The 15,114-nt window shown below is 40.0% G+C and overlaps 1 protein-coding gene across 7 annotated transcripts in view; it reads right to left on the reverse strand.

Annotated features, from left to right (window-relative positions):
- LOC144935107 (actin-binding LIM protein 1-like) overlaps nucleotides 1-15,114 on the reverse strand; it is a 92,180-nt gene that overhangs the window by 22,710 nt on the left and 54,356 nt on the right. For 6 of the 7 annotated variants that reach the window (XM_078861515.1, XM_078861513.1, XM_078861514.1 and 3 more), the window contains 5 exons: nucleotides 13,538-13,721; nucleotides 8,833-8,942; nucleotides 8,188-8,208; nucleotides 5,948-6,074; nucleotides 5,314-5,407 (listed from right to left, as the gene is read on the reverse strand). In XM_078861515.1, the coding sequence (XP_078717641.1) occupies nucleotides 5,314-5,407; nucleotides 5,948-6,074; nucleotides 8,188-8,208; nucleotides 8,833-8,942; nucleotides 13,538-13,721 (536 nt within the window). The remainder of the gene's footprint in view (nucleotides 1-5,313; nucleotides 5,408-5,947; nucleotides 6,075-8,187; nucleotides 8,209-8,832; nucleotides 8,943-13,537; nucleotides 13,722-15,114) is intronic. The other variant, XM_078861511.1, reaches the window with a different exon arrangement.

Consider the following 15,114-nt stretch of genomic DNA (forward strand, 5'->3'; position numbering starts at 1 on the left):
CAATGAAGATACTAATCTGTACTTAAAAAAAAATAACACGTAGCAGTGTGAACCCACCTGTAAATGTTTATGAATAAGCAACATTACGTGCATTGAGTTGAATTTCCTAAATATATTACAAAGAATAGAATTTGAAAACTATCATGCACTAGCTAAGATCTGTTGTCGGTACATTGACAAAGCAACAAAATAAATGATTATATCATAACCAGCTAGAAAACAAGAATTCTACAGCAATTTTAATACACAATATTATGTTGACATAACATTCAAATTAATCCACTTTCCATTTGATTTCCAGAATTGTATGTTCACATTTATTTTCATTTTCAGCCAAATAACCCCACTATATTTACACTGTGCTTACTTGAGTCTGTGCAAAAGTCTCCGAACATATCTATATGTCAATGTTGCAAGTGCCCTCCTACCACAGTCCATCAGAGACACTTGCCTTGATGTTTGGCTTGACGTTTTTAAAAAGACGTTCACAGCACATAAGCATCTACTCGCTGTAAGTGTGCTGGTTATGCTCATTCAAATAACGCACTCTTGCGGTATAAAGTGAGGTCAGCAAAGCATGTGCCCAGCTGGGAATGTTTAACATGTTCAAAACACTGTTGTAATTCTGTGCGTATCGTAAACACATAAGCATAATTATACCTTGAAGGGCCAAATTAATTCATTCATATCATACACTGTACATTCACGTCATTATTTTCAAGGTCTCTCTAATCAGATTGAAAATGTTTGGTCTGCAAATAAATGCTATATTCCTGGTTTTTTTTTAGTACAAACCTTTTAACATGACATAAATGACGATTGTACTGAACATGCCACACCAAGCAAAGCAAAAATAAACATGTGCAATGTCCACAAATGCATTGTACTCTTCCCATAGCACACACGAGGCAAGCTGTAGCTATTTAAAACACAGTACAGTATTATCATATCATATGTATAAACTCGACGGTGAAATTAAAATAGATATCAAGATGCACAACATAATTTACATATACAACCGCATTTTTTCTGTTATCATAATATATGCTAGACTGTTCACGCGTTTCTCATAAATGCAAATGTGCAATTAGATTAAAAGCCAGGAAAGCAACCACTGATGTATTGGAAAACGACTGAATGATCCCCCACCATGCACAGCCAGAGATAAGGAGCTATATTAAAACCTCACCTCTTTCCTTTCCTCTCCACAGTCCTCTGTGACATTATAATTCTGGCTGTCCTCTTCCTTCGCATTTTTAAAGACAGGAGTCATGAAACGAGATAATTTCTGACAGGCGAATATGAACGAGAGGTGGCTCTGTGGTTAACAGCGTCGGGTAGATGAGTATTCCATGCACGAAAGGGGGAAAGGAGAGGTTTGCGACCGACGGAGGGGTTTTATCTCCATACGGAATGCTCAGTGCCGTTGCGGATGTGATGGCGCGTGTGTGGGTGGTGGTGTGCTGGTGTGGGTGTTTGCTTGTGTGCGAGCAGAAACTAATGAGACAGTGGCTCAGTCGATTTGCTGTACGGGAGAGGGGGGTGAACGTGCAACGTCCACCGAACCAAATAAAAGCACATCGTCCATTTGCAAATTGTGGACGCGTGTATTTTCAGGTGAGGTTGTAATGTGCAAGTTGAACACTTTGCACTCAAAACACGTTGTGAATAAGGTAATGTTTTTTTTTCTTCCAAGTTAACATCAATGACAAAATGAATGCGGTGCATTTTATTTTTCTTTGCAAATATTTTCATGTATTGTAACAGTGCTTCTTTGTTACTCTTTCCCCCAGAAATGTCCAAAAAATTTGAAGACGGGTCACAACTTTCATTATTATTAAACCAGTAATGTGTGTATTTAAGAATGCTTTACACAGCTATGAATTGCGACTGCGTAGATTTACCACTGCCAAACATTGGAAATGATGCTGAACACAACGGTATAACCTGAAGATGCATCACAGAGCTATACCAGCTATAGATTACTAGCTAAGACGAACAAAATATTAAAATAAAAGGAGCATCTGCATGTAGAGATGAATCGTAATATGGATCGGTAATGAAAGACAACTGTGACCGACATTGCACTCACACACGAGTCAGTGGCTCATTAAAATATGCCTGTTATTCAGCTCCTCTTCCAACATGAAATGTGGATATCCATTATTGTGTTAATGAAATTGTATACCGGTGTAAATATGAATATTTAGACATGATATGCACGTTAATGTATCTGTAGTTGTTCACGTGAAATTTAAATATCACTAAGATACGAGGTTTTTTTACAATGTAAAATCCCCTATATATAATAATTTGGCATAAAAAAACAATATAGCTTTTAAATAACCAGAACCATACATACAAAATGCAATTCATTTTAAACCATTTCCAAAATTGTTGTTATCCTGTTTAAAAGCATCTATTAAATCACAGGTTAATTTAAATATTCCGAAGATAAATGTTGCACATGGTACACATAATTTCTTAGAATAACATATAAATACAGTTATATAGCCTTGATAAAAGGACTACAGTATATGTAAAATGCCAATTATCCAAAACCATTTGCAAAAATGTTGTTTAGGGTGTTTAAAGACATGCATGGAATGACAGCTGCATCATAAAAATATGTCAATTGACATAAAATCCCCTGGAGTCCGTAACCCTTAGCAGCTGACCCTTGGGGGGCCTTGCTTGGGTATTCCTCTCACTCGACCAATTTCCAAAGAGCATTCATCCTGCCTATGCCAATCTCCGAATGTTGTAAAAGCCCACACTTTAATAATGTGCAATCATTCACGGTTCCTTTAAAAATGAATTTCTCATTGGGAAATTTGCCAACCCGGTTTCGAGGCAAAATTAATTATTGCCTGGAAAATATACACGCCTGTGTGTTGCTTATGTGCCACAATGTAACACTGTTTTTATACCAGATTAGCAAAAGATTGGAGGCAAAATTGTTGTACCTGAAAATGTTTATAGTTTTATCTGCACTGTGGCAGTCTACGTGTTAAATAACGTGCAATCAACTTTATGTGTCTAATATTACGGGGCTGCTTAAATGTTTTTGTTATTTTTCTTTGCGGTTTAAAAACAATTATTTGAAATTCATGATCGTTCTCCACCCATTAGCCATGCAGTGTATCAAAATACACCACCCAGACGTCTCGCTTATCACGGGTCCTATAAACTTAAAAAAAAACTTTTTTTTTTACAGCTGATGAAATTCCAACAATACATTATGTAACTAAATGCTTGAAAATGTCAAAAATTTCCAACAAACTGGGCCAATCTTGCAACAACACAGCTGGAAACGGTAAAAGTAAGCTGGGCAACAAATATATTATCAGCCATGGTCAATCCACTGCTGGATGAATGCCCTCTTCACATCACACCGTCACCATCCCACAATGTGCTGAGATGCCAAAATTCATCTACACATTAACACATTCTGTTTTCCAAAAGCACTCCACTCCATCCTGTTCGTATTCGCCTCTTTTGTTTATAATTTTGATCCCAATCCACCTTAAATAACTGCCAAAAGGTACAAGTATTCTACTGTTTCTAGTTGCTGCAAAAAATATCTTCTGTAAAGAAGGAAGTTTATAGACTTACACAACATGTTTAGCTGAAGCAAGAAAGAAACACGTGTTCCTGTGGGTTTTACGCAAGGCTAGAGAACAGGGAAGCTCGAGCATGCCATTCTAATGTTGTCACTGAGAGTCAATTCAGTTGCCACAATATGCCAAGATCTGTTATTTTTATTACATTACAACAACCCGCAGTGACCAGTGTATTAAAGTATGGTCTAGCAACCCTCATGAGAGATACAGAATTTATAATCAGAATATTTATTTATAGTTACAACATTAATACAAAAACGATAGGAGTGCAAGGTATAGAAAAGGTAAGCAAGAACTAAAGTTGAATTTTGATTTAAAGCTTTCGTTTAATATTTGTATTATTTTATTATTTCCCTTCTACGTGACTTTACCGAAAGAACCAAGAATATAACTAAAGTTTAATTTAAAAATATAATGTAAAAAGTACAAATTACATAAGTACATACATTTCTGACGATTTTTTTTACACTAAATGTAAGCTTGGTCAAGGCAACAAAACAACAACAAAAACAGTTCCAGGCCACACCAGCAGTGGATTGACAAAGGGCTGATCATTATTATAATTACTAATCTCACTGCATCTGTGATTGTCCAATCTCACCAAGCCTTTGTTTAATGTGATTCACACATAATGTAAACCAAATAAAATGAGAAGCAAATATTAAACACGATCGCAAAACAAGACATATACTTACCATCTCCAAGTATTTCATAATGGCCAGGAAAGCAGCTAGACCAACAATACCACGTAGTTATAATTGTAAGCCACTAAACAATTAAACACTGCTGTCGTTGTTGGGTTTAACAAAATAAAACCTCCAATTCTCCTGCATGAGCAAAAAAGACGGCACCTATCCTAAACTCAAAAGACAGGTCACGCTGGATGCTTGAGTGACTGCTCACGGCATGCATGTGGGGCAGCCAACTGCAAACCTTCATTTTGGGTGGCCAATGGCTACATGGGGAGTGGCTTCACACAGGAACGAACAGAGGCAGCTGCACAGCAGAGATTGTGCTCAGTTAAACGTGTATTTCTTTTGTGACAAAGTAAGCCAGTCTTTCCTTCAAGTGTAAACCAAATAATCTATAACCTGCAGGTTGCTGAAACATTGAGATGTGTGACCTGTTTTGCTTGTTTAGACATTCCATGCGATCTTCGTTTCCCTCGATAAGAGGCTTTTCTTGCAACATTTTACTTTTCACCGATAGAGCACAACCATGCCCTGTCCCTATGGCTAGCATTCCTCTTCTGCAGTAATTATCACCGGCTCCACAGATAATTAACTCTGCAATGGTAAATGGTCACCAGATGTTACAAATGGTGCCCAAGAGTTTCTTAAATTGCCAAAGGTCACCGGTACAGTCTTGGCTATTTTGTAGACTACTCATGTTAATGTAAAGCCAGTTGATTTGTTGTTTAAATTTTTGTAAAAACCGAGTTTCTTAATTTGTTTCGTAAACCTCACAAGAGAGGAAGTGATCACGCCTGCCTCTGGATACATATATACCATTTTGTCTATTTGCCCATTCGCGAAATGCTGTACCCACTTTGAAAAACTGGTCTGGGGACTATAGAGACTAATCCACTAGCAATCTGTAGATATAGCGGTGGTAAACCAACATTTTTATTTGAACAAAACCCCTACTTATGTATGGAACAGTGTAGACCAGACTCCAGTTCGGCACGTACCTCGAGCACTTTCCCAGTGATGAACTTCCCGCACTCCTCGCACTTTATCCCAAACTGGCTCTGGTAGTCCTGCTCACAATATGGCACGCCATCCCTGTCCAGACATCGCATAAAAACCAAGTTAGAAAGAAATCATGCAACCGCAAAGAGGATTAAATACTGTCCAAACAGGTGTTTGTCTTTGGATGTCTCTGATCAGCAGTAAGACAACGGGTAGCTGTCAGGGTAAATTGCATTTGAATATTTTTAAGTGCTTTTTTTCTCTGGTTCGTCTAAGTTTTGGGAACCGCTTTGATCAATAGGGTAAGTGCAAAATTACAACAAAACTGCAGACTACAAGTTGGTTCATATTTGGATCATCTTTGGAAAAGTTATAGTGCCTCCCCCACAATTATGGAAGGGGAGAGCTGAAAAGCATAAACACTTTCACCCGAAGGTTCCAAAGTGTTAAAAACGATTAAAACAAATACATTCTTACAATTCAGAAAGTACAGGAATAGCATGTGAAGAAGACAGGTTAAACAACTGTACTCTGCATTCAGGATTTACATATTTCATTAGCTGGTTTATCATGCAACATTCACACCATAAAGCACCCACAGTTGAAAGAGATTCAGGGCTCAGCGGCACTCACTTGCTGATGTACTCGCCCGTGAGCACCTTGCCGCAGGTCTTGCATTTGAAGCAGCCAAGATGCCACTGTTTATCAAGTGCCAGCAGGGCTTGTCCGTTCATGATGTCACTGCCACAGCCAGTGCAGTCTGCAACACGCAAAGGAATGGATGAACAATGAACAATGTCATTGATACTTCCTGAATTTCCTATCTCGTTTACAGCCAGCGTAGGCCAATGCTTTATTCATGTTTTCAATGAATGCAGCATACACATTCACAATCATATACATTCAAAGCAATTTGTCAATCCACTGCTGAATGAAGATATCAAGGGGTGGGGAGGGTAAAAGGTTTGTTACATGAGGACTGAGGAATCGGTCATCGGTTTCATTGCACAGAGTGAGAAGAACTGCACCACTCAATGGCCACACATTATCATACACAATGTGGAATAATCAAACAGGTGAAACTGAAAAGTACATCGAGATACATGGACAGATGCATGCTTCGTATAACATTGAGAAACACAAATAAGAACACGCGGATCTGAGAAAAAATGTTGACTTAATAAAAGTAACTGTGTGTGAATAGGACACATTGCAAGAACAAACAATAGCCAAACGACAAGGCTGGTGATGAAATTACAGCCAAGGGATAACCCCCCCCCACCCGCCATTAGGATGGACCACCATGGAAAGGGGAGTGAAAAAATTAGCTCATGCACAGGAACGAGATGGATTGCGGCTGCACAGGATCATAAATGATTGCCGCAATGCAATCATCATTGGAATTTACTGATTTAACCAGGAGAGCGCCATGCCGAATCGGAGAACTCTTTTTCAGGAGGGTCTTGGGCATTGGGTTTTTTTTTTATTCAAACATGTTTTCATCCAATTAATCCATGTTTATACACATGGGAGGAAACCGGAGCACCCGGAGAAAACCCGCGCTTGTAAGGTGGCGACAATGTTATCCCCGTACAGATGGAAACTGTTGGCAACGAATCCATTGCTGTACTGCCTTCTGGCAACACAGGGTAATAATCGACACCTCGATAACCATGGGAAGGGGGTTTCACAACATTTGCGTTAGATCCACCAAACCTTGCCTCCGCAGTTCTGTATTTACAGGCATGTGCCTCCACTGTGGGGAAACCTTCATCCAGCAGTGGACAGATTATGGCTCATGATGATAAAACTACCAAGAACAGACGATTAAATTAAATGTATTTCCTCTTGTCCAATTGTGAAAACTGTCTTAAATATAAATTTCACGTAATAGTGTACATTGTAAAGTACCTTGTTAAAAAGATACCCTAAATGCAGCTCACAGTGATACTGGATAACAGTTCACAGTTGAATACAAAATTTACACCAACGATAGGGTCATCTTAACACATTACATAAGTGTCTTTTCACAAGACTGAAGATTTTCAGATGACTTTGGCCCAACTACATTTCACAAAATACAACAATTATGCGGTCAATGTAAATACGACTGAAGTTGACTAATCTGGATGTTCTTACACAAAAAATCCGACAAAAAGCTGGTAATCTTAGCAGGCGCCACACGCAACAGCATGTATGGTAAAAATATAAATTAAGCAGGTAGGGTAAAAGATTTGTTACATGAGAAAATGTCAACGATTCATACTTAATGAACATGTTAACGATTGTTGTGCTTCCACGCTACAAAAATCCAGCTATTGTACAAAGCTAATGCGCTCGGAAACAATGACTTCAGAGTTTCCACCAACACACACACTAGGGCTGTGCTTCATATACTCACACGCTTGTTTATCACGAGCTTGCCCCTGAACACCAAGATAACCCCCTTTCCATCCATATTGTCCCCGGAGGGGATTTACTTGATGTAGCCACACACACACATCCTGAACATGCACTTCCTGCACATTCCCAAACTGAATATGAAGGCATGGGAAGTTATTCACGCAATGCCTGCTGCCGCTGCATTGCACCGTCGTTATTCTAATGGCGCAAATTCCAATCATTTTCTTGTGGCTTTGATTTGCGTTTTAAAGAATGCTTGTTTGATGAAAATGTGGTTGCAGTTCTACTCTGCAGTATGGCTGGCGGCATTCCAGGTGGCGATGGTAAAGCGATTGTTTTAGTCAAGCTAATGCACTATAATGATGTCAGGATGCAATAATGCAGTTATCCCCCAACATGAGGAGAACATTCATGGAACAGTCAAATTACAGAAGTATGGGCATGCTCATAGACATACCGTCGTTACTTACTCGGTATGTTTTGAATTTTACCTGGAAAAAACAACACAACGTTTACAAAAGTGTATTTCCCATTTTCCACTGACAGGAAGTTGCTGTATATACATGTTTAAAGGTAAAATGGTAATGGTGCATCCTGGAAATTACTTGCGCATGCCACTACTGGCAGAAGGTCCTCCACTAGAGAGAGCTGTAGATATAATCTCTAGAGGGTATTTGAACTAAACGTTTTGCAAGAGATCGGAGTGCCCACATTTGTACACTTTAGCCCACCAAACGCAACCTGGCAATTAACTGTCGTCTACCCATTTATATTTCGGGACGGACAGAGGTGGGGGCATTTTAGGAATCTTCCCATTGTTTCAACTCCCCGTGTCGGGAGATCGACCAAACGACGAACTATAGATTGCCACTCCGGTGTGCTGACTATTACGCCACAACCTTATATATTTTCAGTAATAATAAAAAAGACAAAACCAATTAAGAAAGATTTACATGTGCACATATTGTCAAAAATAGTGCAGATCCATCACAGGCAGGATGTTAGCATCTGTAATAAAAACATGGCTTTGGCTTTCGCATGATGGCAGGTGCATTGATTGATGGCCTTGGCAGCTGAGCAGCTGAGCAGCTGTGCAGTGTGGGTCAAGCGCTTACTGGTGGAAGCACCGATGTCCTTGGCATTGGTTGCGACAGGCTGGATGCAGCGCTGGCAGAGGCAGTCCTTCCCGTTGAAGGTCACGCGGTCCCCGGCTGGGAAAGGGCACCTGAAAAACACAGCACCGAGTGTAGGCGATGTTCGACTCATTAGTGGATTGAGTAGATGTAATCGCATGAGACGGCCAATCTAATTACACACCACCATGAATAAAAAGAAAACGATGAAAGGTTACAAGCCGAGTGGGTTATAATGCATCTAAATTTTATTCCACTTATCTCTTTATACGTATTCAAATTCATTGTTATTTAGTTTTCCTTAAGGATAAACTCAAACCAATTTTAATTGGCTGTTACAATATAGGTGTACATATAGATCCAAACGTATATTTTTTTGTTATATTAGGTGAAAATGAGAAATGTTAATTTAAATCACAGTCCATGATTTGTACACCAGCTTCAACAATATAATCTGCAATAATAACACGAACCAGATGGTGGCAGAGGAGCACAGTGGTGAAAACCAAACTGTGTCATAGTATATAATTAATATTGTTAAAATGCGCTTGAGAAAATTATATGAACTAATTGTTACCAATATTTTCAGTTTCGTTGATGATGGCGTTTTGTTATTTATATATTTTCACCCACACGCAAGGCCCTGCAAGTTGTTCATGTAAATGGCTTCTATTACACACAAAGTGCTTGCCACAAAAGAACCACAACACATTGCTGATCTCGTTAAGGAGCAAAAACCATTACACGAACTCCAGTCATCCTCACAGCGGCTTTTGGCTAACCATCGAACAAAAGATGGGCACTGCATCGCGCACTTTCAGACGCGCTTCTGCGGCCATCTGGAATGCTCTTCCTTCTGATATGAGGGAGCCACTGGAGCTATGCACTTTTAAATCAAGATTACAAACTAATTTCATTAGAACTGCTTTTTTTGTTTAGTGTGTTGTCCTTCCCCCGCACCTCCAATTAGCACAGTTGGCTACGTACGTGTGAAAAAAGTTTAACATGCATACATACATACGATCCACAAGCATGCACTTTCATAAATACAGTATATGAAGCAAGTCTCATGAGTAACATTATACTCATGAAATTGCAAGGTAAGAGGTCACCTGTCAATATTTTATTTACAGAGATATTTTGAATAGAGCAGGATTGAAATTGTCTGTCTAAATAAAATATAGGCCGGGATTCCCGGTAATATTAACAACCATACATATCAATCTTGATTTGAAGCTTTCGTGACTGCAGGAATCCAAATTCTCTTTGGTTCTTTTGGTAAAGTCACGTAGGTAGGAATAAAATAAAATAAATCACGACGTTTCGATCGCAACACAAGCAATCTTCATCAGGCGAGATAACCACAGCAAGAAAACTGCTGAAGTGGGCGAGAGAGCTGCCGTGGCAAGAGGTCAAATAGGCAAGAAAGGGGGAGGGGCAAGAGGGGAGAGAGAGGGGGGGGGCAGAGATAGAGAGGGGGGGGGCAAGCACTAGGGGGAGAAGTGCGGCTCGGGGGGGGGGGGAGTGGGCGGGGCTAGAAGTGGGAAGCTGCGTGTGGGACACACATCACTTTGATATGTTTGCTGTATCCGTTCAACAAATTATTATGAGAAAGAAAATCTGTTATCTGTATCATTATCAATGGATTTTTTTCGGTTGTCGAGTAAAATATAAATCCATAATACATATTTTATTAATATTATTAATAATAAAGCCAGACTGCAAAACGACAAACACAGTGCTGCATAAATAACTTTCTGCCACTGTTTTTTTCATGCTGCACTGTTAGAGGCAGAGGTGGGACAAAGTCATTGTTATGCAAGTCCAAGTCGAGTCGCAAGTCATCAAATTCATGACTCGAGTCTGACTCGAGTCCAAGTCACATGACTCGAGTCCACATCTCATAGGTGGGACAAAGTCATTGTTATGCAAGTCCAAGTCGAGTCGCAAGTCATCAAATTCATGACTCGAGTCTGACTCGAGTCCAAGTCACATGACTCGAGTCCACACCTCTGGTTAGAGGAGTTATCTTTTTTTACAAAATAGTACAAAATACTACTGAACATTTGCTTTCTTTGAAAGAGATCTATTTTCAGATAACAAATTACAGCATTATAACCTACGGAATGAGTGATAGTGTCGTGGTTAGCATGCTGCACTATGAACCCAGTGACTTGAGTTTTGATTCCTGGCCACAGAAAACATCAATTGCAAGTGACATCTCAACCGGTCCTGGGTGACACCCTTCACAAAGCCACACAGACAAGCGTGTGGTGAAGCATGGGCAAGAAAATCCCCATGACCGACATGGCATAGGGAGGCGTTCACCCAGCAGCGGATTGACAAAATGCTGTAAAATAATATTATCATGCTATGGAAGTAAAAATAACAAGTTATTTTTTAAACCTACATCTTAAAATGTGTGCAAGCAATAAAGAAAAAAAACTCGCGAGCATGGAAAGAGTTTCCAAAAAGCTGTTATGATCGTCTGCAAAAAGTTTGCGTCTTGAAATGTTTCATTTTTTTCCAGAAAAACACATAATTCTACGTGGAAAGTACAAATTGAATATCAAAACACAGAGCAGGAATAAAGAAAGGGTGGGCCTTCAAAATAGGGCAGTGTAATGTTATCACTAGGAAGTGAGATCGTTGATCATAGCAGCCTACTCCATTGTTAAGGAAATGCAATGGGGCCATACATTAGTTTTCTGAGTGGTAATACTCAAGCTAACTATAAATAATGTATTACGATAACACGACATGTTTGACAGTTCTGTTCTCTTCCTGAAGTGTGGTTTTATTTTTTCCATTAGAAGTGGAAAGAATATGTAAAGCTACATCAATTATGGAGCACTTATCAGTCTGCGTTAAAGGTAGTAGTTATGCCAATTCAAATGCCCATTTAGAAAGCACAGGCTATTCCATCATCTCGTGCACGGCTTTTCCCCTTCAGGTGCAATAAAGCTCTTGTACCCTTGGGCAAAAAATGGCTTATCGGTACCCTTCACGGTGGCATATGCTAGCAATTATATATTTGGAGAATGTTATCTCTAGATCACAAATATGTCGATAGCAAGATCACCATGGTGTTTCTATGGAAAATGTTTATTTAAGTAGGGCGCCAGTATGTTTGACAGAGAATATAAATTTAGAACAAAAAACCAACCATATTAAACATCTACGAAGTATGAAAATAAATAGAAAATGTGTTTATAAAACAAATGGTGTGCTTACGAAGCTTTTTGCCCATGGTGGACACTCGTAACATTTGCCACCCCAGGTGGCACCGACCAACCCACTGAGCTCATGGGCTAATGCCAAGCACAAGACTATACAGCCAGGCCACCGAGCCGAAAGTCCACTCAAGCTCGAGGAGACTGTAGATACCTGATAACATGGAGAGCGCGCCTATGTGTATGGTGTGTCATGTCTAAATACATCTCTCACAAGAAGACAACATATTTACAAGAAAAACAAAGCAAACATTGTTTGCCCTTGCACTACCGAATGGAAATTCCCCAAAGAAATAAAAATGTACACAGTGATTAATACCAGTAAAATAAAATATTACAGCAGGACACAAAATGACATCACCATACAGGTTGTAAGGAAGTTAAACAACTGTTGTTGCAATAAGATAGTGGAACATAAAAACCATTGTTTACAATGCGGTCACAAGGTGAAACCAACATGAGTTCAAAAATTAGGCTTTAGTGTCTGTGTAATCAGCAATTTATTGTACCCTAGGTGGACATGCATCACTGCCCGGGAATTAAACAAAAAATAAATGAACATGGATATGTCTTATTAGTCAAACACTTCCTTTGGTTATGGGAGGGGACCCAGAAAGGAAGAGGAAGGGAGTGTGGCGTTTACAATAAATACACTTACGAGACCGTAAAAAAAAATCACTGCTCTTTAAAAGCATTGCTGGCTGGACATTCTTGCATTATTTATCTAAATATACCTACATCTCTCGCACGCTCTACTGCCGCCTTGTTTTCAGCCACCCACTGCAAGAGTTTCTCAAGCTCCAATCTTTTTAACTCCCCATGGTGCAGCTACAGTTTTCCTAATTATCTATCTTTTCCAATGAAGTTTAAAATAAGCCAAGAGTTTCCCAGGTGGCTCAGGAGTCAGAACTGAGCAGGCACCGTTGAGATCCTGGGATCGAATCGAGAGCAGATGCTGATTAATAAGATGGGTTGATGGTCTCAGCTTGGTCACACATTAGAGTACAAAAAAAAACATCAATAAAATGTGTTTTTTCACTTAATTGGTTAAATTCCAACACTGAGCTTTTAACATTTTGCTTTGACTGACATGGGAATATCGAAGTCATGACCCAATTGTGGACATTTTAAGTGACCTTGGTAATAGTTATGTTGACGCCATCTCCTGAGGGGCATTCTGATGCAGTGGTGCACTGTAAGCTGTAAAGTTCCAAAGAAAAAAGGCTTTGTCTCATGACATAACACCATTACCAACATTGGAAGAAAATAGGAGAAACTATTAACAAACTGGAACAAAACAGGCTACAATCACAGAGAGCTGCACCACGGATTATGAAAACTAAACGATTGAGAAACACGGCAAAGTAGGATAAAGCTTGCCATACCATAGCACCCTACTTACACTTCTTCTCAGCCAACTTCTACAAGTCAATGGAACATGCCGGGTAGCTTACCTGCACACGGCGCACACGAAGCACTGCGGGTGGTAGGTCTTGCCGAGGGCCGTCACCACTTCCCCCTCCACAAAGTCCCCACAGCCTGTGCAGCGGGTGCCGTGCTGCTGCTGGTAGTCATGTGTGCAGAGGTACTCGCCGCTCTTCATGAAGAAGCCATTCTGGGCCAAGTCGCACCCGCACACTGAAGCAACAAAGACAAAGATCCCCTCGATTTATGCATGCTGAACTTCTTTCGCACCATACATAGCCAACCACGCTAATCGGAGGTGGGGGGGGGGACAAACTTAACACAAAAAATAGTTCCAAAGATTTCGATTTAAAGCTTTCATGACTGCAGGGATTCATCTTCTTGGTTCTTTCGGTAAAGTCACGTAGAAGGGAAATAATAAAATAATAAAAATAAAACATAATTTAATAATTCTCACGACGTTTCGGCCACAACGCATTCAGACGCTGTCTCCCTGACAGACCTGGTCTTCACCTGAGGACGGCTGCTTGCGTTGTGGCCGAAACGTCGTCAGAATTATTTTATTATGTTTTATTTTTATTATTTTATTATTTCCCTTCTACGTGACTTTACCGAAAGAACCAAGAAGATGAGTTCCAAAGATATTCGTTTTCAATTTAGATTTTAAACCTTAGAGACTAAATCTTGACTTAAAGCTTTCGTGACTGCAGGAATTCATATACTTTGGGTCTTTCGGTAAAGTCACGTAGATAGGTTCAAATAAAATAACAAAACGACGACATCATCCTGATGATGAACTGATGGACCAAGTGCTGTTAGCGAGCACCTATGAAGGCTGGCCACTGTGGCCGACGAGGGGGTGGGTGGCCAGCATCACGCCTGGTTGCCTTAGTCTCCCCAGTGGCGAGGTTTTTTTTTTACACATCGCACCAGATACTCATTTAATGCCGAGTCAACCTAGGGGAGGTCCAGGGCCGTTTCAGATGATTGTCAACAATGTTTGCCGTGAGCGGGAAGTAAACTCAGGTCGCCGGGCTCGTAGCACAGCGCGCCAAGCGCAACACTACCGCTCACCATACACTGAAGTAACACATACACACACGGCGGCAGCAACAAGAAAACATGCATCATACATTCACATCTTTGCAATTAATTACTGGATGCTTACAATTCGAGTCAGTCGAGAGCCAAGTCGAACACACAGATTATGTATGCACTGTTCTTGCTTGTAGGGTTTTTTTCCTTACTTGGAAAGGGCAATGGCTCAAAAATGTGAATTGTTTGTCAGTTGAATGATAATTGGTCAATAGATTTTATTACACGCTCGCAAGTATGTGGACAGAAATACGCTAGTCTTATGAAATTAGGTCAACATTCTTTCCATTGGATTTATGTCACGAAAAAAAGTGCATTAATGTTCATCGGAACTGCTTGGAAAGTCCAAAAGATTAGCAAGAGCATCTGGAAAGATGATAGCCAGGATTCAAGAGCTCAACACCTGATGTATGTTGACCACTGACAAGTATCAAGAGAGGCCTCAATAAACCAGACTGCTCATGCAAAGCAAAGAGTCTAGCTGATTTAATAACTACCATCTGTTTCTTCA

Source organism: Lampetra fluviatilis, chromosome 12, assembly GCF_964198595.1.
Source record: "Lampetra fluviatilis chromosome 12, kcLamFluv1.1, whole genome shotgun sequence".
Classification (NCBI taxonomy): domain Eukaryota; kingdom Metazoa; phylum Chordata; class Hyperoartia; order Petromyzontiformes; family Petromyzontidae; genus Lampetra; species Lampetra fluviatilis.